Raw genomic sequence first — 23059 nt, forward strand, 5'->3', positions numbered from 1 at the left:
GGTATTTTTGCTGGTAAAAAAATGGAGACCAGAGTGTCTCAGAACACTTAGGCTTAATTTAAACTTCCAACCCACTAAATGATGAACACCAGAAAGAGAGATTCAGGATTTTTACCTTTATTTTTCTTACTGATAGTGATCCACTCCAAAGAAACATAGAAACCACTTCCTTTCAAATCTGATTCCTCTTTCTCTATTCGAAGAAGTAGGGTAGCTATTGAATGTTCTTCAGGTTTCAGCAATGAGATGCTATGAACTATAATAAAGGGATCCCCAAGCTCTTCATTAAACATAATCTATAATAAAATAACATATAGAAAAATGGACATATAGGAACAGCGATAGAAGAAATACATAAAATGCTCACATTCCAGTAATTGTTTTAAGCCTGTAAAAGCAGGCTTCGTGTTTAAATAATGCCCCTTGTAGAAAGAACTTAAAATTAAATGACAACTGTTTGTACAACAGAGCAAACTGATTCCTTCTCTTGACCTAAAAAAAAAAAAAATAAGAAAAAGCTAAAAGCAATTTTGGTAAAAGAAATATCAGAAAGAAAAACTGTCTACACACAAAAGGAGAAAGTACGGGCAGGGCGATGCTCACTGTCTCTTTGCCATCTCACACACACGATTTATCACTGTGTACAGCCGGCATGCCTACACATGTATGCTCTCCTCCCATCACTGTCACTTTGCCATCTTACACACATGATTTATTACTGTGTGCAGCTGACATGCCTATACATGCATGCTTTCTTCTAACGGTTTTCATTTGTTTTCTTTTATAGCTCCCAGATGTTTACAAAAGTAACATATAAGGTATCAGGGAAAAAAAGTTCACTTCTCAATTTCAAAAGCCAAAGAGCTCACACATTTAAAAAATAACTAACTCTCTGTGTGTGTACGTGTGCGTGCATGCGTGCGTGTATATGTGTGTGTGTGTGTGTGTGTGTGTGTGTGTGTATATGTGTGTGTGTTATGTGTTGGTAGTGGCTAAAATATGGTGAAGTTGCCCAACAAAAATCTAAAGACACACAGAATCCTATGGAATTTTCCTTATATAATAATCACATGATTCCTAAACAAGATTTCCAAAGAAGTAAAAAACAAATTACCTTGGGTTTGTTTTTTTTTCATGGTACTGTGAGTTGAACTTAGTGTCTTCCATTTGATAAGCAGGCTGGCTCTCTGCTATAGGCCCAAGCCCTTTTCTCATTTTGGGGGATAGTCTCCTGCTTATGCATTGTGCTAGCCTGAACCAATATTACTAGTTAATGTGTTATAAGACAGTGATCTATTCCAAAGAAACATAGAAATTAGTTCCTTTTAATGGTTCCCATGTAGCTAGGATGGTAGGCATATTCTCCCAACTACTGGAGGAGATAGGAGCCTCTAATTTTTGCATGAGCTGGCCTCAAACTACAATTTGAGACCAATTTCAGACTTCCAAACAGCTAGTCTCTTTCTTTTTAAATCTGTATCTGAAATCTCCTACTATTGGTTCCTACTTGACTTATAAAGAAAAATAAACTACAATGTCATCAGAAACACTTCTTTCAACACTTTCTTATTCCAATAGTAGGCTCACTTGAAAGATTTACATAAGTAGAAAAACCAGAAAACTCTCAAGTATCGAAAACTGAAATGACATATGAAAACAAATTTTGAATTGGCTGACTGAGTTTGTTTTCGTTTGGGGAACAGTAGAAAATAAAAGCAAGAAGAGAAAAATGTAAGTTCCAGCATATAAAAGTAACTAATTTATTGTTTCCATTTTTTCTCTCCAATGAGGTCTGCCCTATCTCCATAATTTCTCTTCCTAGACTTGATATACCACCACTGTCCTAGAACTTTTTGTTTCCTATTATGCCCTGAATCAATTCCACCTTTAGCTTTCCTTTTGTCAATTCTGAGTTATAAAACTCTTACATTGTTTGTTTTCCTTCCTTTTTAAAATTTATTTTTTCAATATTTATTTCTTTTATTAAGTAGCTATAAAAAGGAATTTCAATTACAGAAGCCACATTATGACCAGGTATAGTTTTCCTCAAAGAACTGAAGACTGGTTATTTACAGATATTGGTCAATTTGATCAAAAAAATCTTCTCACAAGTAAATATGTTAAATTTATCCATCTTTACTCAACACTCAAGGCTAAATGCTGAGACTTGTACAAGTGAGTTGAAATAAAACATTTAATTATCTACTCAGAACTTTAAAAAATTCTCAAGACACTGACTCTATAGAGAAATTAATTTCTTATTTAAATTCACAGAAATTCTAACCTAGAATTAAATTCTAACCTTAGAATTAAATCTATTTTTTAATGAAATAAAAATGGCAGCTTAAGAGATTAAACAGACATTTATCAAGGCATTTTTTTAGCACGAAATATCCCAGGAAACCTGCTAATTGACTCATATAAATATACCAGCATCCTAACATACAGGCAGAGGAGAAAATACCCCATGTAAGTTAGTCAGCTCTCTTTCAAGGGCACAATGATGCCAATGCTTATTACACCATTTTACATATAAAATATAACCCAAAAACCTTTGCTAAAATCGAACGATTCCCAATGATTGCTCTGACCTTATACCCAAACAGAACTGTTAATGTATCCGTTGTACAAAAGGCATACATTTTATGATTTAAAGAGATTCACATTTATAATAGATCAAGAAGTCATTGGTAAATTATCCTTAAAAACACGTGATTTCAAAATAAATACCATTACCTTACTCTGTACACATCTTCTGGGTTTTGCATAAATCTTTAAAATAATAAACCTTTACCTCCCATTTCTCAGAAGCACTATTTCCACGTTCACCTGTTGCAATGATATACAATCTTCCAGTACCATCTGACAAAGTGACCCAGGAAGAAGATGAGAAGTGGATAGATGAACAAAGGCGATTGTCATATGCTGTCAAATCTGTAGGAAGTCGAAACACCTCTCGTGGTTTCCCTAAAGCAGTATCCTGGAAAGCCAAACACCACATATTTATTTCCTTTTTACTGATCCATAGTCATAAAATAAGTATTTGCAGTTTAATAGTTTCTCTTTTCCTCAAGAACTAGACCTACTTCCTCTCCCTTTAAGTATGAGTTATATTACAGATTCACTTCTGACAAATCAGTTGGATGAGAGGGCCAGTATTTCGACTGTGGGACTAGATCACCAAACACTTTACATACTCTGATTTGTTATTTTTGGTTGGCTTGTACTACTGGAGACAAGCTACCAAGCTGTGAAGATAATTAAGAACTCAGTTACTTGCCAATGCTCACGTCAGAAGCAACTGAGGTCTCCTACGTCTTCCACCATGAATCAGCCTCTGTGAGTATGGTTTGAAATGTGTTCTTCCACCCTAACCTTACAATGACTTCAGTCTTGACATCACAAGACCACCTACAAAAACTGACTCTAAATTCTAAATTTATATAGTAAAAGGTAATAAATATAATGCAGTAATCTAGTTTTTACTTTCAAGTTAATAATCAGTATTTTAAAATCACTAAGTTAGAAATATTCTATCATTGATTGCCTGTTCTATTTCTTTAAAGAATGACATTGGGATATTGATGGGTATTGCGTTCAATTTGTAGATAGCCCTTGGCAAGATTGTCATTTTCACGATGTTGATTCTTCCAATCCAGGAACATGGGAGGTGTTTTCCATTTCCTCAATCCGCTTTAATTTCCTTTTTCAGGGTTTTAAAGTTTTCATCAAAAAAGTCCTTTACATTTTTAGTTAAGCTAATTCCTAGGTACTTTATTTTCTTTGAAGCTATTGCAAAAGGAGTTGTTTTCCTGATTGTTGCCTCATTCCTCTCACTGTTGGCGTAGAGGAAGGCGGGTGATTTTTGAGGGTTAATTTTATACCCTGCTACCCTTCCAAAGTTTTGAATCAGCTCAAGGAGCTTGGGAATGAGGTCTATAGGATTCTTTAAATACAGAATCATGTCATCTGCAAAGAGGGAAAGTTTTACTTCCTCTTTCCCTATTTGGATCCCCTTTATGCTTGCTTCTTGCCTTATTGCACTGGCTAGGAATTCTAATACTATGTTAAAGAGGAGTGGAGAGAGTGGGCATCTTTGTCTCGTACCTGATTTTAGAGGGAATGGCTTTAGCTTTTCATATAATAAAAGACCCCATATAGCAAAAAACTTCTTAGCAGAAAGAACAGCATAGGAGGAATTTCAATTCCAAACTTTAGACTACTACAGAGCTATAATCATCAAAACATCTTGGTACTGGCACAAGAACAGGCCTGAAAACCAATGGAATAGAACTGAGGACCCAGATATTAAACCACAGACCTATGGCCACCTAATCTTTGACAAGGGAGCCAAAAAAACAGAATGGAAGAAAGACAGCCTCTTCAACAAGTGGTGCTTGCAGAACTGGATAAGCACCTGCAGAAAACTAAAGTTGGATCCTTCTTTGTCATCTTGCACTAGAATTAACTTCAAATGGATCAATGACCTCGAGGAAAAAGCCGACACACTGAAAATTTTACAAGAAGGAATAGGAGATACACTAGGCCTCCTTGGCACAAGTCGAAACTTTCTTAATAAGGACCAAGAATCACAACAAATCAGAGAAAGGCTGGATAACTAGGACTGCATTAAACTGCATAGCTTTTGTATGGCAAAGGACAGAGCTAGTAAATTAATTAGGAAGCCTACAGAATGGGCTTCCACCAACCACATAACAGATAAAGGCCTCATATCTAAAATATATCAACAGCTCAAAAAATTGAATCACCCCAAAACTAATCTCCAAAGAAACAATCATCCCATTAAAAGATGGGCCAAAGACTTAAAGCAAGTCTTCTCTGAAGAAGAAACAAAAATGGCCTATAGACACATGAAGAATGCTCAACATCTCTGGTCATAAAAGAAATGTAAATCAAAACAACTCTATGATTCCATCCCATTCTAGTTAGAATGGCCAGGATCAAGAAAACTAGTAACAACAGATGTTGGAGGGGATGTGGCCAGGAAGGATCACTACTACACTGCTGGTGGGAATGCAAACTTGTTCAACCACTATGGAAAGCAGTATGGCAATTCCTCAAAAGACTACACATAGAGCTCCCCTATGACCCAGCAATTCCACTACTAGGCATTTACCCAATTGTCCAGAAACAAGGTCAGACTAAATCCACTAGCACAATGATGTTCATTGCAGCACTATTTATCATAGCAAAGAGATGGAACCAACCCAGATGTCCCTCAGTTGATGAGTGGATCAACAAGATGTGGTATTTGTACACAATGGAATTCTATGCTGCTGCCAGAAAGAATGACATCGCCCCATTTGTTAGGAAATGGAAAGACTTAGAAAAAATCATATTAAGTGAAGTAAGCCAGACTCAAAGGAAGATAGGCTCAATGGTTTCCCTCATTTGTCATAATCAGTAGAAACCTAGGTCTCTCCTAGCAGAGATTTGCAATAGAGCAAAACCTTGATACATAAGGCCATATAGTATGATGCTAAATGAAAGGACCTCTAGGATATAGAAACAAAAGCCATATAAACGAGTGACTATGGGGCCGGGAGTTTAGCCTAGTGGTAGTGTGCTTGCCTAGCATGCACAAAGACCCAGGTTCGATTCCTTGGTACCTCATACATAGAAAAAAGCCGGAAATGGTGCTGAAGCTCAAGTGGTAGAGCTCTAGCCTTGAGAAAGTCCAAGGACAGTGCTCAGGCCCTGAGCTCAAGCCCAGGACTGGCAATAAATAAAGAAAGAAAGAAAGAAATGAGTGATTGTTGTCCTTAACGTACTATGTTATCTCCCATCTCTTTTGCTATCCCTTGATTATCTCATACTGTTACAGTATCTTACTTTGTTATCTGATATATTGGATATATTTGTATTTGGTTATTTGAAATTGGATAGGGAAGGGGGGAAAACAAGATGAGGGGTGGGGGTTGGGGGAGGGAAATGGGGACCAAGACATGAGAAAGGGTATCAATGTACAGGAATTAATGTACCTTCTATCTGGCAAATATAATGTAACCCTTCTATTAATTACAATAAAATATATGAAAAAAAGAAATATTCTATCATGCTTTAAATGCAGACACAGCTATTAGGTTCTGTTATCAAATGTTTAATTGTGTCTGTATCCTCATAATTTCAAGCTTTAAGATAGGTTGCATCATTAAAATACACGATATAAAAAAGCCTTAATATTCAGGAAATAAACCTCAGAAACACCAAACTGCATTCAATTCAGCACCACTTTTTTGTTAAAGTTTTAGTTTCAGCTAAGAAATTTCCTAGACTTTGTACCCTCTCCATGGTGTGGTGTATGTTCTGTCTTGCTGAAAAAAGTAAAAAAAAAAAAATCTAACTTATTCAAACATAAATTTGTATCTGGTATCTTTGTCGGAAGAGCACTGGCAGGAAATTTTAACATATAACTCTATGGAATACCAATTATAAAATAAATGGTGGCAGATTAGTATTACATGCAAAGAATGAAAATTATGAATCCATATGTGCTCAAATAAAGGTCATGATGTCAGCACACATTCAGGAATAGACACAAGCTTTGTCTCTAGTATGTGCTGTTAGGAATAAAAAACATTAGGGAGAAAATAAGACGGGTATGTCTGGTGATCAGGGAGATCAAGGCACATTTGCCCTCTTTACCTCAAGCACATTTCCCCATCTTTTGTACCGTGTGTGTGTGTGTGTGTGTGTGTGTGTGTGTGTGTGTGTGTGTGTGTTGCTTTCTTACTAAGGCAAAACAAAATGGGATTCTTTCTTCATAACAGTTGTTTGAAAGTAGAGGTTTCTAGTGGTTCACTACATGCTTCTCATTGAATCTAATGAGCCACTATCAGAAAGAACTCAGAGTTAAGCTTGTTACACACAAAATTATGTTTTTTTAATAGTCTTTCTAAAATACATGGTTATATATGCCTCGAGTATGTAGAAGAGTATCAGAGAAGCCACTATAATATCTAATTGATCCTCAAGTATATGACTAAAATCAAAATTAACTAACGTAAAACATGAAAGAACAGTATTGTTTTGTTTTGTTTTTTTCCTTGCCAGTCCTGGGGCTTGACCTCAGGGCCTAAGCACAGGTCCTTGGACACTTTTTGCTCAAAGCTAACACTCTGCCACTTGAGCCACAGCGCCACTTCCTGCTTTTCCTGTGTATGTGGTACCAAGGAATTGAACCCAAGGCTTTGTGTATGCTAGGCGAGCACTCTACCACCAGGCTATGCTTCCCACCAGAAAATACACAATTTAAAGGAAAATATACAGACCTCTTACTTGAGATAAATGATAGTGAGCACAACCTAAATCTTCTTGATTTTTGGAAGTCTCTAGGTATAACTGAGTTTTAATTAGACTATATGCAATAAAAAATTTCTTCTGTAAATCTTACACAAGAACTTTCCATTATTTCCAATAACCTGCAATGCATTTTCATATCCTCATCATTAGACCACATAAAATTGGCTTCTATAGAGTACTGGTTCCACCCAGTTCCCTTTTCATCACAAAGTGTAACCATATTCAAGGATATTGAAAATATTTCACAAGTAATTTACAGAAGAACTTCAACTGCACTAACAAATAGAATAATTAATGACTGTATTGTACACACACATTAAATAAGTACATCACCATGATGCTATCTCATTTAACATCACTGAATACTACGATGATGAAATTATCCCAACCTCAAGAAGGCAGATTTAAAAAAATAAAATAATTCCTCTCAAGATGCCAGGGTCAAATTTCAAAGTTTGGTGAATCCTACTTCATTGTCTGACATTCTTTCTCTTTCTCATTTTCTATAGAAGAAACTATTTGCTCTGTTTTACTAAACCAATTGCACTTCAGATCCAATGCACTTTCTAGAATACCACCCTGCCAAAACAAATGAAAAACAAAACAAAAACTCACTCTGAGTGAAATTAACATATTCAGGTTTTCATCACACCATTACACAGTACATTTAAATTAATACTCCCAGCTCAATAATATAAAATGCAACAAATGTAATGTCCATATAGTACATATAAGTAACAACTATATATTATATTATTATATATTACATTATATAATGTATTATATTATATATATATATATTTTTTTTTGCCAGTTCTGGGGCTTGACCTCAGGGCTTGGGCACTGTCCTTGGGCATTCTCAAGGCTAGAGCTCTACCACTTGAGCCACACGGCACCATTTCTGATTCTTTTCTATGTATGTGGTACCAAGGAATCGAACCCGGGTCTTCATGCATGCTAGGCAAGCACTATACCCTTAGGCTAAACTCCCAGCCCCAAGAAAAATATTTCTATACAGGAGTTTGGGGCCCTCTTAGTTATAGTTACAATCACAAAGTTTTGAACCAATTTGTACTTTTCTCATATAAACAATTATAGGGACAGTGTACTGAAGCTTTAAAAGAACATGGTCAAGGGCCAGGAGTGTGGCCTAGTAGTAGAGAGCATGTATGAAGTTCTAGGCTCAATTCCTTGTTACCACATACACAAAAAAGCTGGAAGTAGTTCTGTGGCTCAAGTGCTCATACCCTGAGTTCAACCTCCAGAAATGGCAAAAAAAAAAAAAAAATTTGTAAAAAAAGAAAAAGAATATGGTCAACTAAAACTAGGTAAGGATATCATTTGCCAATATTTTTAAGACACTGGCATTAAAAATCTCTTTTAAGATAATAAATTTCCAAATAAAATTAATTAATAACCATTAAATTCATTTGGAAGAAAATTTTCCTTTTACATGGCTTTACATATAGGTGTTGTTAACCAATTAGTTTGATATTTTATGTAAAATGTATCAGATACATGCAATTCCTAGAATTTGCCCTTATTTTATAATTTTTATTAACCAGATAGGTAGCTTCCTATTAACTACCTAACTGTTCAAAATAAACAGGTAGTTGGACACAGAGACAGAAGTAGTAGTAAATAAGGAGCTAGAGTGACAAGTAATTATAACTAGTCTCTCTTAACACAAGGCCTTACAAATTCATGCTTACAAGTGAAATCCAGTAACTGTTCCTGCATCTTAAGTTAAAGAGACACCACAAGATGATATTCCTAGGTCTCAAAAATAAGAACGTTTTAGGTAAAAAGAAAAATTCTGAAGCAGAAATAAATATTAAGAAGATGAATAATTACCTTAAAATAAGCCATAGTACCCTATAAAATAATGATGTGCAAAAGTTCATTGTAAACTTTCTTTTTCCTAATCTTTCTTTTTCCTGAAACATCTTCTACTTCCTAATTGACATTTCTCAGAAGGATTGTATATTACTAAGTTAAAATTTGCAAATTTTATAATGCTATGAACCGTGTGTTGTATTGCTGCCATCTGCTGGCTCCTATGAAAGTCAGAGAACAAGCAATGTCTGGAGATTTTGTTAATCAAAATTAAGTGCTTACTTCAGATTTTATAGTCTTTTTTCTTTATACATTTGTATGTGGCTAAAAAGTTACTAGACAATAAGAGGGATTTTAGAACAGTCTGTTTTCTGCTACATCATTAAAAACATCATCCTCAGATATCATCCTCCTGATTATCTAGGATTACAGGGATGAGCTACCAGCACCTTGCTTCTCAGAAGTAATCTTCCCCAACTGTTAGATGTGATACTACCAGGGAACCTCCTCCATTAAAAATTTTATGTAGAGAAGAAAAATATATAGAGCTTCATCCACAGCAGTTAGTTGGGAGGAGTAGGAGGTAGGTCTTTCCTGCCAGGGTAGCTCCATGGAATCTTCCATAGTACAGATCAGGTTGTCTTCACACAGGCCTCCAAACAAGAAGTGACTTGCCTGATGTTAACAGAGCTATGTACATGTGAAGTACAGGTCTAAAATAATACTTACTGTATTACTCTGCCAGGACTACTATAATGCAATACCATAGACTGGCCAGCTTAAGTGTGTCATAGCAATGAAGGTAAAAATACCAGAGTCTCATATAGCCAGTTGCTTGGGAAGGCTCTTTTCTTGGCTTGCAGATGTTACCTCCTTGTTATGTCCTCTAAAATCTTTTATGTGGTCTGCACACATAGGCATCTCTCAATCTAACCAACAATCAAGATTAACCATTACATAAGCTATTAGAAAAATGATAAAGAATTTTCTACATGTCCTTGATTTAGATTTCTTTATATAAAATAAGAATGATCATAAGTTGTTTCCAGAAGCAACTGGTTACCAAATAGCAACGAAGGGGAAAGACTCACCCCATTCAATATGTGCAAGCTCCTTTCTTCCTGAGTATATCTATTGCTATTGCCACTGTCAATTGACAAGACAATTCAACCTTTCATTGTTGACTCACACCAGTTTTTTGTTTTTTTGGCCAGTTCTGGGGAATGAGCACTGTCTTGGGCTTTCTCAAAGCTAGTGCTCTACCTTGGGCCACAGCACCACTTCCAGCCTTTCCTGTGTATAATGTACTGAGGAATTGAAAGCCAGGGCTTTGTGCATGCTATGCAAGCACTCTACCACTAGCCTCCAATCAATAAATCTAATAAATTCTGTTTCATAATTAAAATTTATGAAAATATGTGTATATGTTCTATTAGTTCTGTTCCTCTAAAAAACTCTAACACAGATATTGGTATTATGAACTAAGGAAGTGGCTGTTGATTTCACCTAACAATACAGTTGAGAAGTTTTAAAAACTGGTTTGCAAAAAGTTTGAAAACATTTGGAAACATTAGCGGGCTAGAAAAAGCCCAGAGAATACCTGATTCTGGTGTGAGCTCAGTAAAACAAAGACAGATAAAAATGTTGACAATGAAGGTTATGCTCAAGAGGTTTCGGACAGGAAAAAAGACTCTGGAGAACTGGACTAAGGGACATTTGTATTACATTGTGGGAAAGAGTTTGTCTACATTTCCATGCCCTAAGACACCAAGCCTCAAGGTGATGGAATTACAATGAAGAAAATTTCAAGGTACCCCAGCATCGCTAGGCTACAGTGAGAACTGGAAACAAAAATCAGAGCAAAAAGACGTGAAAAACTTGCATCATGGTCAGAATATCCTGCGTAATGGTGGAGCTAAGGAAGGCATGGTTTTAATACTACTAAAAAGAAGTTAACGCAGTCATATTATTTATTCGATGCATATATGTGAAAATGGAATCAGGAAGCTAAATGGACTTGAATATAAATTGATGTAAAATGTTTTTTAGGGCATCTTGAGAATCAGCAAGGCATTACCTAATACAGGGTGAACGTTCCAAAGATCTGAAATCATTTAAAAGACTTTCATTTTGGAATCAAGTTCAGCAGGAGCATGATCCCTGCATACGGTCAGCCCTCAGAATTCAATTTATTCTGCTCAATAGCAACAGTACTTGCAGTCCACTGCAGCCAAACTCCAAGTGGTTTTGGTTACTGCTAGATCTGGCAGCAGATCTGGGTGCTGTCCACATAAAATTGTCTTTACAGGCATGATTTTGTAATTAATGTTTTATTGGAACACAACACCATTCTTCCATTTACAATCATCTATTGCTGTTGTTCTACTAAAACAGTGGAATTAAATTGTCATGGAAAGGGACTAACTGGCCCCACACAGCCTAAAATATCTATCCACGTACAGAAAAAAATTACCAAGCTCTGGCATACAGGAAGTTCATGGCACATGTAATTCTGATAGTAAATGACATGAATAATCCAGAGACAACAGAGGGAGGAGGTCAAGACATCCTTCCTTAATGGTGATTACTTGGCTCTTTACATAAAGCTGTGCCTACTACAGAACTGAGAAAAAAAAAAGCCTAGTAACATTACGACACAGAAGTAGAAGAGTTTAGAATTGCTAAAGTGTAGTATACAAGAGGTAGAAGACAAGGTTCGAAAGAAAGCACATCAACTACATATGACAAGATAAAAAGCTTATCGTTCAAGCATACTTGTTTAGGGGTTGAAGACATGGCTCAGTTTGTACAGCAATAGCCTACGAGCAAAGTCCAGTCCTGGACCTTAAAAAAAAAAAAAGCAAGCAAAGACACAAAAAGGAAAGAGAAAAATACTTGTTTCTATTTATGTTTAGCTACTATGCATGGTTCAGGGCCCTTATATCCTAATTCTCTCTGGAAATACCTTTGCAGACATACCCCAAAGTCTGTAAGTTTACTTAGGCTTTTCTCAGTCAAATCAAGTTGACAATCTATTGACCATCATACTTGCAAAACTGAAAAGAAAAATCCTCAACACCTCAGGAAAGATAAACAAGAAACTAATAAGGAAGTTTTAGGGAAAATGCGTAGTAAAGACGAGAGATGAAAGATAAACTCGGGGAGATTTTGGCAGTCATGTGGCTTAAACTCTGGGCCTGGGCACTGTCCCTGAACTCTTCAGCTCAAGGCTAGTGCTCTACCGCTTTGAGCCACAGCATCACTTCCAATCCCCCCGCACCCCCCGCCCTGTGGTTAATTGGAGACAAGTCTCACAGACTTTCATGTCTGGGCTGGCTTTGAACCCCAGTCCTCAGATCTCAGCCTCCTGAGTAGCTAGAATTACAAGCGTGAGACACTGGTGCCCAGCTTATAATTTAAATTTTTAAAGTCACATGGATGCCTTGCCTCAGCTAAAATTGAATATTAAAATATAAGGCTATCAGCCAGACTCTAGTGAGATCTAAGGATTGAGGTTCAAAGCCAGCCTGGGCAAGTAGGTCTGTGAGGCTCTTATCTCCAATTAAGCACATTTACTTGTTTATTTGAAAGAGGGAAGGGAAGGGGAAAAACAAGATGACTTGGAGAGGCTGTGAGGGGGAAAATGGGAGAAAAAATGGGAAGGGGTATCAATGCTTAAGAAGCAATGTATCCATTACCTGACAAATGTAACTGTAACACCTTTACACATCACCCCAACAATAAGATACAGTCATAAAAAACTAAATAAAAGAAGGCCAGAAGTGGAGATTTGGCTCAAGTGGTAGTATACAGGCCATGAACAACAACAAAAAAAAACTCAGGGACAGTGCCCAGACCTTGAGTTTAAGCCCCAGGATCGGCACCAAAAAAAAAAAAGAAAAAGAAAAAAGGGTACATTTTTGTTATGAAAATTATTAATTTAAGCAAAAAGTAGTAAGACAAATAAGATAGTCTAAAGTTGCAATTAACAAAAGGGTTGGCAGGAGAAGAACATAGGAAGCTATCAACGAATAGTTTTTTACATAAAATGCATTAACAATTTATTGTGGAGTTTACAATATGTGAAAAATGTTTAAAAATAGTTCAAAATATTAGAGATAAAAGGAACTACATTATTATAAGAATTTTATACATAAATGGAATCATGCTTATTAGAATGAAAATGCAGTAAGAATTAACACTAAAATTTGTACACTAACCATTATAATTAGTAAAATCACAGACACAAAGCCAAAAGAAAAAAAATCAAATAAAACTTTCAAACCTTTTTTAAAACATCATATGTAACTCAACAAAAAATAGTAACAGAGAAAATGAAGCAAACCAACACACCAAGAACTGACATGTTAAACTAAAATAGAAATAACAAGATTATAACACAAATATCAGTAATTAAGTTAAATATAAATATACTAAGCCTTCCAATTAAAAGACAAACATTGTCACTCTGGATCCAAAACACTTTAAAAATAAGAATACTGCCAGATGCTAGTGATTCACATCTGTAACCCTAACTATTCAGGGAGCTGAGATCTGGAGAACATGGTTCGAAGCTAGCCCAGGCAGGAAGGTCTGTAAGACTCTTATCTCCAATTAACCACCAGAAAACCAAAAGTGGTACTGTGATTCAAAGTGGTTCAAAGAGTGCTAGCCTTGAGCAGAAGAGTTCAGGGACTATATCCAGACCTAAAGATCGAGCCCTATGACCAACAAATAAAATAAAAATAAGAATACTGATAAGCCAGAAGAAACAGGAAAGAAAAAATTAACACTAATTTTTTAAAATAGCAATAACTTAATATCAGACAAAAACATTTCATGATAAATGTACCCTAGGGCCTACAGATAAATATTTCATATTGAAAAGATCAGTTCATAGTAGACCAAGAAAATCTGAATGTTTGTGCTCAATTAATATAGACAAGAGTACATAATGCAAAAATCAAAAGTAAAAAGACACATTCATTATTACAATTGAGGATAACATGTCACATAAAAAACCGGCCTGAATAAATATATTACTTTACTAAAATATAATTTCCAATTGCCCACTCGTGATAGTAAAAAGATATAAATAATTGTAAATAACAAGAAAAAAATTAAAAGTGAATTAAACAGATATGAAATCTCACATACACTAATGACGGTATTGCATTCAATAAAAGCATGTGTTCCTTAATCCTATAATATCAGATCCAAAGAGAAGTTTAAAGGATCAATTAGTAGGTAAGTTATTATACCACATATATTTTTCTTACCAGCATCACTGTTAAATTCATAATTCTTCCAAGGTTATCGATGTAGTAAACACTATCTTCATTCCATGAATCATGGTATAGGTAATTATACATTCCAAAAGCACACATGTGTTCCAGGGTATACTGATCATCTCTAAGTTTTACTTCTGCCACAGCTGAAATACAAAAAAGCAGAGAAATAGACATAATCATCAAGAGTTTTACCTCAGATCATTCCTTTCTGCAGAATGTCTACAAGGCAAAGAAACTGATCAATGCCAATCACACAAGCTGTCACAAAATTCACTGTTATGACTCACTCAAAGGTAATTTCTGGATACCTGTCAGGTACTGTATATAGAGGATAGTAAATAGAACAGCACAGTCAAGCCCTTATAAAATATAGAACATATAGGTATTTTTGTGCCTTAGCTCTCTCATAATTATGAATAAGAGAAATTCTAGAAATAAAGAGTTTCCAGTGGGCAAATAATAAGCCTAATTTTAATACATTTTAAATGTTTTCATTTCTATTACTGATCTTTATCATACATTAAATACTAAGGAGGATGTATTCATATACCATTATAGAAATAAAACTAAACATAAATGATTCCTTCAAATCAGATATAACTTGGAAAATAAGAGTATTCTCCACTGACTTCAAATCTCTAAATGATCTTGTCCTTTCATGAAAATAAGAAATGTAACAATTCAAGACTTATGACCTAAAATTAACTATAATTCCAGTAAGATGAATGGCTGATTGGATGGATGGACAGTCAGACAGACAAGACGATGTTTATACACTAGGCCAATGTTACTTAAAATAATATTTACTTTAGAGTACTGTAACTGCAAATATTTTTTTCTTTCTCCAGGATATTCACCTTTACTACTTATAAGTAGTTTCAGCTAACTTGGTTTATTCATTCATTTCCTTAGCAAATATGTAGGCACCAATAATACAGTGATAAACTGTGAGTATATATGGTCTTAGCATTTTTCCAGTAAGGAAATGGAGAATAACCTAAATTTTACATAAGTTATGTTAAATATAATTATAGTGATGCTATGAAGAAAAATTAGTGACACAATATCACATAAAATAGTGAACTAATCTACTTGGAGAGATTAAAGGTTTTACCAAGAATTAAGCAAAGATGTGAGAGATAGAAAAATAAGAATGATCTATACTTGCACATATATTCCTCTACTTATTCTACGCAAAAGGAAAACTACACAAAAGTAAGGAAAGCCTGAGCTCAAAAAGCCAAAAGAAAGCCATACTGGCTATGTATGTACAAAGAACAGATGAAGATAAATGAAATTCAGAAATGGACAGGAGTTTAATCATGCAAAGTCTTCTACTTGTTTATTGATAAACTTATTGTAATAAGAATTCATTATTTTTAAGCAAGAAAGTAAAGTTCAAATTTAAGTTCCAAAAAAGTGTTTACCATTACAAAATAGGGAAAACAGACTGAAACAAAACCAGAAATACTTCAGAAGCAAAATCACAATTTAATGAGAATTGATAGAGGTTAAGGAAACTTGCTGTCTAACTTGAAAAACTGTTCATAAGGAACACTTAGAAAGACATATTATTCTGATTAGGAGAAAACAATGATCAGCTCTCGATCTTCTAGCACCACTGTGTGGATAAAACTTGGTAATACAAAAAATAAGCATAACACCATAACTCAAAGTAGTACTATTAGACAATAATGCTAAAAATCATTTTCTTTGCATGGTATCCTTAATATGTGGCTATTAGATCCAAACAGTAAAAGAACGAGAACTCAATATTTGCATACTCAATGCTATCGACATGGTATTGGAAATATAAACACAACTACATAGACAAAATAGCCTATGACTCTATAGACATGTTTTATTTTATAAATTAATATACATCTATGATATACAAACCCTTAGCCTAATTTTGATTATGTTCTAAAAACTAAGTGATTGTATATAGATTCCCTTCTTGAACACTCATTTGTTAAACATGTCATTTGAAATATGATATAAAAATCAATGTTAATAAATTCTTTAATAAAAAAATCATTTTCTTCATATCTGGGGGCAAAGAGCTGTGGGTAATCTTGAGCAAACTAGAAGTTTTTTAGCTTCTCCCTTTATTACAACTCCTCATCTTCAAACATAGTATAGGGCATCTAAGAAACATCATTTTCTAAAACCTACTATTTTGTACTAATTCTGTTAGGTATGCTAGAGGCAAGGATGAATGGTAAAAGTACCTTTCTAGAAAATGGGAGGCCACAAGTTCAAGCCTCATTAGAGAGAGAGGAAGAGGAATGAGGTAGAAAGAGAGGGAGAGAGGGAAAGAGGAGGAGTAGGAGAGGGAGGGGAAAGGGTAGAGAGAGGTAAGAAGGGAGCCAGGGAAGGAGGGAAAGGGAGAAAGGAAGAAGGGGAGGAGACAAAAAGAAGATAAGGGAGAGGGGAGAGGGAGGAGGAGGGGGAGAGGGGGAGAGGAGGAGAGGGAGAGACAGTGAGAAGGGAGGAAGGGAGCAGGCCCTGTCACTGGCCCAAATTAAGAAATGAAAAGTTATACCTGGTATAAAGATGAAAGAAGCAGAATAGCTGAAAGAAAAAAGTGTCCAGGACATGACATAAGCTTCACTTAAAAAATTTTATTGCATTCTTTATATAAAGAATTTAGGTGCAAACAAGTTTTCTTTTTTTTTAAATTTTATTTTATTTACAGTGTGATGCATAGAGGGGTTACAGGTACATTCATTATTGAGGGTACATTACTTCTTAAACATTGATACCCCTTCCCATGTTTTTCTCCCACTTTCCCTCTCCTTACCCACTCTCAATCATTTTGTTTTTCCCCTTCGCTTCCCAATTTCAAATAAACAAATAAACATGCATACAATATACCAGGTACCAAAGTCAGATATAGTAGCAACATGAGATAAGCTATGAGGGAGAAATTTAATCTTTGTTTAAATTCTAATAAAATCTAAAAACAAAACAAAAAACTATGGCTTTTCAATAGGAAAGGGAACTAACAAGACCTCAAAGAGCCTTTGCTGGGTGATGGTGAGACTGAGATCTGGAGTCAAGGTCAGGGGGCCAAGGCAGAGAAGTAAAAAAAATCAGCTGCACTCCATATTCAAAATAACCAGCTGGTAGTCATATGGACATACTCAGAAGTCAAACAATGCTAATGGTACTTATCACTAGTTCTGTTTTCTCAACATATGCTATTACAGTGAAGCAGATGAAATGTCAATATTCAACTCTTGCTATTAATTAAATGATTCAATCTAATGTGTACAGAGTATACCAGTTTGAAAAAGATGGAAGAAGCAATAAACATTAACTACATAAACATTAATTTCACTTCTGGAACCATACATCTTTTAGAACCAACTCAGTAAGTTAAGTCTTCTATTTGCTTTTGTATAATATTATAATGTAACAATGCAATTCTGTTAACTGAAGCATGATTCATGAAACAGGAAAGACCCAACTTCCAGGACACTATTTCATATGGGTTTCTATGTTCACAACACATCTTATCTTCCTCCTTATGGGTAGATACAAGTTTTAGGATTATAGGATTCTTCCCTCCTTTTATTCAGATGATAACCTAAGTCTTTTTTTGTCCATTTGCTTTTTTTAATTTTTAATTTTTGTATGAGTGTGCTGGTACTGGGGCTTGAACTTAAAGCCTGGGTGCTGTTACTGAGCACTTTGGCTCAAAGCTAGTGCTCTACTACTGGAGCAGCAGCTCTACTTAAGGCTTTTTGGTAATTAACTGGAAAAAAAATAAAAACAAAAAACGCTCAGGGACTTCCCAGTCTGAGCTGGCTTCCACCCTCAGATCTCAGCCTCTTGAGCAGCTAGGATTATTACTCTCAGTTGGGCCACCAGTGCCAGATGATAGCCTAAATCTTTACTAGCTTCTTTTCTCTCTGCTGGGGGCAGGGAAATAGGGAGAGGGAAGAATAGCCAGCATTAGATTAGAAAGAGGGAGAGGGAAGAATTGCCAGGATTAGTTTGTTAGTTAAAGTGATTAGTCTTTCTCATCCCTTTCCTTACCGGGTTTCCTTCTTGGTAAAGTTTAATGTGTTGACTCTATGGAATTGGCATATAATGAATGGATCAGGAAATGTGATATATATGCACAATGAAATTCTATGCTTCCATCAGAAAGAATGACATCGTCCCATTCATAAGGAAATGGAAAGACTTGGAAAAATCATAGTAAGTGAAGTAAGCCAGCTTCAAAGAAACATAGGCTGCCTGTTTTCCCTCATAGGTAATACTTAATATGCATCTAGGATGGTCCTAAAAGAGGATCACAATAGCAGAATGGCTAGATACATATGACCTCATAAAATTATGATAATAGAAATGAACTACAAGATATGGAAACAAGAGGATTTTTTCTTTCTTAGCATACTATATGCAGTGATTTATTTTTCTTTTAGCTTTTCCCCCTTCTTTGGCTTACCATTTGTTGTCACTGTTTTTAATTTTGGTACCCTTTGTACTGTATAGAAGTTTAGCTGGTTTGGGAATAGGAAGGGGAAATCACAGAACTGGTAAGACAAAGGCCAAAGGGCGAGTCAATGCAATTCAACAGTAATACTCACAAGACACTATGTTGGAAATGAACTTTACCACTTGGGGGTGGGGGGGTAGTGATGGAGGTAGGGGGAGTTAGGGATAGAAGCAGAAAATGAGAGAGGGGGTAACAATATCAACAAGAATTGTACTCATTTCCTTACTTATATAAATGTACCCACTCTATATATCACCATCACAATAAAAATAATTTTCAAAAAAATGATAAGTACTAATTTCCCTGTTCCTCTTCTCTTTTCCAAGGCTAATTTTCACCTATGTGTTTCTAATGGCACTTATCAGAGGTAATATCCTCTCTCAAGCTCCCCTTTTCCTTCACTTAGCTATTGAGAAATGTTTCTTTCTATGTGTCTCTTTCTGTCTCTATCTCGGTCTCTCTCACACAGACACACACTCATGTGTACATGCAAACATGCATGCAAAACACAAAGAAAAAAGATAACATTTCCATACTCAAAGGAGGACTCTCTGTACTTCTTTAAAAAGCAGTTTACTTTCTAATTTTCTCACTGTCCTAAAACCCAACCCAATTGTTTCCAGCTCCAAAATGCTAGAGAAATTTTTTTTTTACTTAAAAATACTATTGGAAAAATGCACGATAATTTTTATTTGCAGCCAAGATGGAATGAAAAGGACCACATTACTTTTCAATAGAAACAATAAGTAAAATAAGCCTGACAAAATTACATGAAACAGTAGCCTCTAAGAACTAGCTATCAGACAATGAAGACTAGTGATCTTTAAAGAGATAATACACATGTAAGGTGAATACTACTGTCACAGGTTTTTGCCTTGAAATTTTTCCAGGCCACAACACAAAGAGAAGAAACTGAGGTCCAACCCAGCAAAATCCTTGAGTTAAAGATATTGATTTGAAAGTCTGAGACAACCACATAGCTACACATCACAGTGTAGCAGAAGGGAAAGGTGCACAGACAGAACCTTGGAGATCTGCAGAGGGTCTCTCTCAAGGACTTAGCACAGTTCCAAGGTCATATGTTTGGGGAAACCAACTCAGACCATGGTAAGAAACATTTGAAAGGATTAGACAGTACAGTGGTGGGCACACACACAAGTTGGGAAGTAACTATGCCCAAAAGATTATTTATTTATTTTTATTTTTATTTTTTTTGCCAGTCGTGGGCTTGAGCTCAGGGCCTGAGCACTGTCCTTGGACTTTCTCAAGGTTAGAACTCTACCACTTGAGCCTCAGCACCATTTCTGGCTTTTTTCTATGACCTATGTGGTATCAAGGAATCAAACCCGGGTCCTAGTGCATGCTAGGCAAGCACTCTACCACTAGGCCATATTCCCAGCCCCCCAAAAGATAAATTTTTATTTAAAAAAATGTAATTTGTAGAAGTGGCGCTGTGGCTCAAGGGTTAGGGAGATAGCCTTGAGATAAAGAGCTCAGGCACAGTGCCCAAGCCCAGAGTTCAAGTCCCACAACCAACAACAGCAAAAAAAAAAAAAAAAATGTAATTTGTGCTATGGTGCACAGTGCACATGGGACAGTCTTGTCTTCACAGTATTTATAATTATCGTCAGTCTAAGCACTGCCCAAGACCACTGTTCTAACTAAATATAAAAACAAGGGAAATGGGGACCAAGACATGAGAAAGGGTATCAAAGTATTTGAAGTAATGCACCTTCTATCTGGTGAATGTAATGTAACCCTTCTATTAGTTACAATAAAAAATATATAAAAAAGGCTCAATGAAATTAATTCTCAAACAATTGAATTGTACTTCCCCCCAAAAACCCAAGGATATTTTAAGAATTAAAAAGAAATCCTTTACTCAATTTAGTATGTGTCAAAACCTAGGGGCTGCGTAGTAATAAACAAACATAAAATTAAAAGCCACATTTACATTCTTGATATCAGAGCAAAGAGGTTTTTAGTGAAATCAGGAAAGTTGTTCAGGAGCCTACCATATTTCAGGAATACAAAAACTTATGATTTGGATGAGAATGCAGGTATTCAGATTTGAAATTTAGTGCATTTATGGGTAAATTGGATAAGATTTAAACAAAGAAATTCACTGAAAATGACTCCAGCAGTAACAATTATACAGATCTGCACTAGTGGTCACAATTTTTATGCCTTCTGGAGTCTATGTCCTTTAGCGTGCTCATCCCACCCTGAATCTAGGTTTCATATTTGATTTGTTTTGGAGAATGGTACAGTAATAAATTTGAAGTAAGCAGTACTTAAGTGTTGTTATATGCTAGTGCAACAAGCCTGCACTATCCCTATCCCCGTACTGATTGAGTCAAGGGGAGATTATCTGAAATCATCTTAAACAGGCAGAACCCCAACATAGGAGAAAGTCTAATCAAGATGAGAGCTGCCTAGCAAAATCATAAATGAACCAAGATGCAAGAATGAGCTTTGCCAGAACCAGAACAGCCACAAAGCTTGCAGCAACAATAATGCTTTCTGATTGAGCCACTAAATTCTAGGTTTTCTTTTGAATGCATTAACTAAACATGGTAGTATTGTTGTTTTGGAGACCAAAAACCAAAACAAAATAAAAAACCACTTGAAAGAGGGAAAAGAAGGAAATGAAAGGAATGGAAAGAAAGTTCATCTTCTCTCACGAGTCAATTCCAATTTGCCTATCCTTTAAAGTTCAACTAAAGTATCAATTGTTTCAGAAGGCTTTCTCAGATTTCCACAGCTGGTTTAGAAAAGAATCAAGTTTTACCACTGTACGCTGTACACAACCCTACCACTGCCTTCTCACATTATAATTATTTAAACTTTCCTTCCTTACGAGGTAACAGTTATGTAATGTTCATTCACAATGACTTACTCACCTGGACATCCTCAAAATGTATGGCGCGACACTGGCCCATGTTATTTGTGAATTTAACAAACAAAAACACACACTTATTTGATACTCTTAACAAGTACCAACTCTGACCGGTATTTCTCCAAGTGTGATCTACTGACATTCATCAGTGCTGGGGCCTGCACTAAAAAGTGCAGATGTCTGGGAGTTCACGAAAATTAAGTGTGTACGTCGTGAAAACAGGATGGGTACATTCCAGCCAACACCATGCAAACAAAACAAGGGACTACATCATGCTCCCTCTCAAGCTTCTTAGGGATGTCTACGAGGACACCTGTCCTTAGAGTACCAGGACCTGAACGTTGGAAAACGACCAAACAGGGATGGAGGAGACTTTCACTCACAAGAAATGGCTCTGCGTCAGAGGAAAGAAACAACTAGGGATTGTCCAAGGAGGTGTGGCTTTTCAGGGAACACGTTTATAAACGATGTTCTCGGAGGAAAGAATGTCCAGAAGTTTCTCCTCCGCAGGGCCAGGCCAGAGATAAGCAGACTGACAGCCGGAGCCCGGGCAACACCTGAGAACCCCGCCGGCCGGGAGGAGAGGGGGCAAAGAGGGAGTCTGGGTCCCGGGATGGACACCCATCCTCCAGGGACAACCACCCTGGGTGCACCCCTGCCGGGCAGGCCACGATGACCTTGCTGACCCCATTCAGACAGAAAGAAAAGGCGGGAAAGGTCAGGGGGTGCAGCGGGAAGAGGGTGGGGAAGGCACCAAGGGCCTGGGGGCGCCGCCACTTCCCACCTGCGTCAAGCTCCAGCTGGTAACAGGGCAGCGGCTCGAGAGATAACTTGTAACCCTCGAAGCGGGGGTCCAACAGGGGCCTCTTCACTCGAAGGGAGCAATTAGCCGCCACTTCCATCGCTTTCTAGAATCCCGGCCTACTAACTAATAAAGCTCTTGTTGAAAGGTCCGCGCTGGCTCCGGGAACTGAGGCTGGGAAGGCGGCGTGGTTCCCATCCCAGAACACAGTGCGGTGCCAAGTGCATTCCGGGAAATGTAGTGTCCATGCGAGGGAGGGCGGATGGACTCTGATGTATTATGGTCTATGTAGTTTTCTGAGAGCTTATCGTCTAGGCACGCTGGTTGGATCAGGACTCATTGACCCAGAAGGCTGCTCGTCCAGGAGGCGGCCCGCGCTAGTTAAATTCTCACATTAT

General features: G+C 36.5%; 1 protein-coding gene across 1 annotated transcript in view; it reads right to left on the reverse strand.

Moving 5' to 3' along the window:
• The window catches only part of Nudcd1 (NudC domain containing 1), a 43622-nt gene extending 20708 nt beyond the window's left edge, over positions 1-22914 (reverse strand). The window contains exons 1-4 of the mRNA XM_090339269.1: positions 22644-22914; positions 14439-14593; positions 2795-2980; positions 116-296 (exon numbers count right to left, since the gene is read on the reverse strand). Of these exons, the coding sequence (XP_090195395.1) occupies positions 116-296; positions 2795-2980; positions 14439-14593; positions 22644-22761 (640 nt within the window). The 5' untranslated portion in view covers positions 22762-22914. The remainder of the gene's footprint in view (positions 1-115; positions 297-2794; positions 2981-14438; positions 14594-22643) is intronic.
• Between the last annotated feature and the right edge of the window lie 145 nt (positions 22915-23059).

Source organism: Megascapheus bottae, chromosome 9, assembly GCF_031878675.1.
Source record: "Megascapheus bottae isolate mThoBot1 chromosome 9, mThoBot2.hap1, whole genome shotgun sequence".
In the NCBI taxonomy this organism is placed as follows: Eukaryota; Metazoa; Chordata; class Mammalia; order Rodentia; family Geomyidae; genus Megascapheus; species Megascapheus bottae.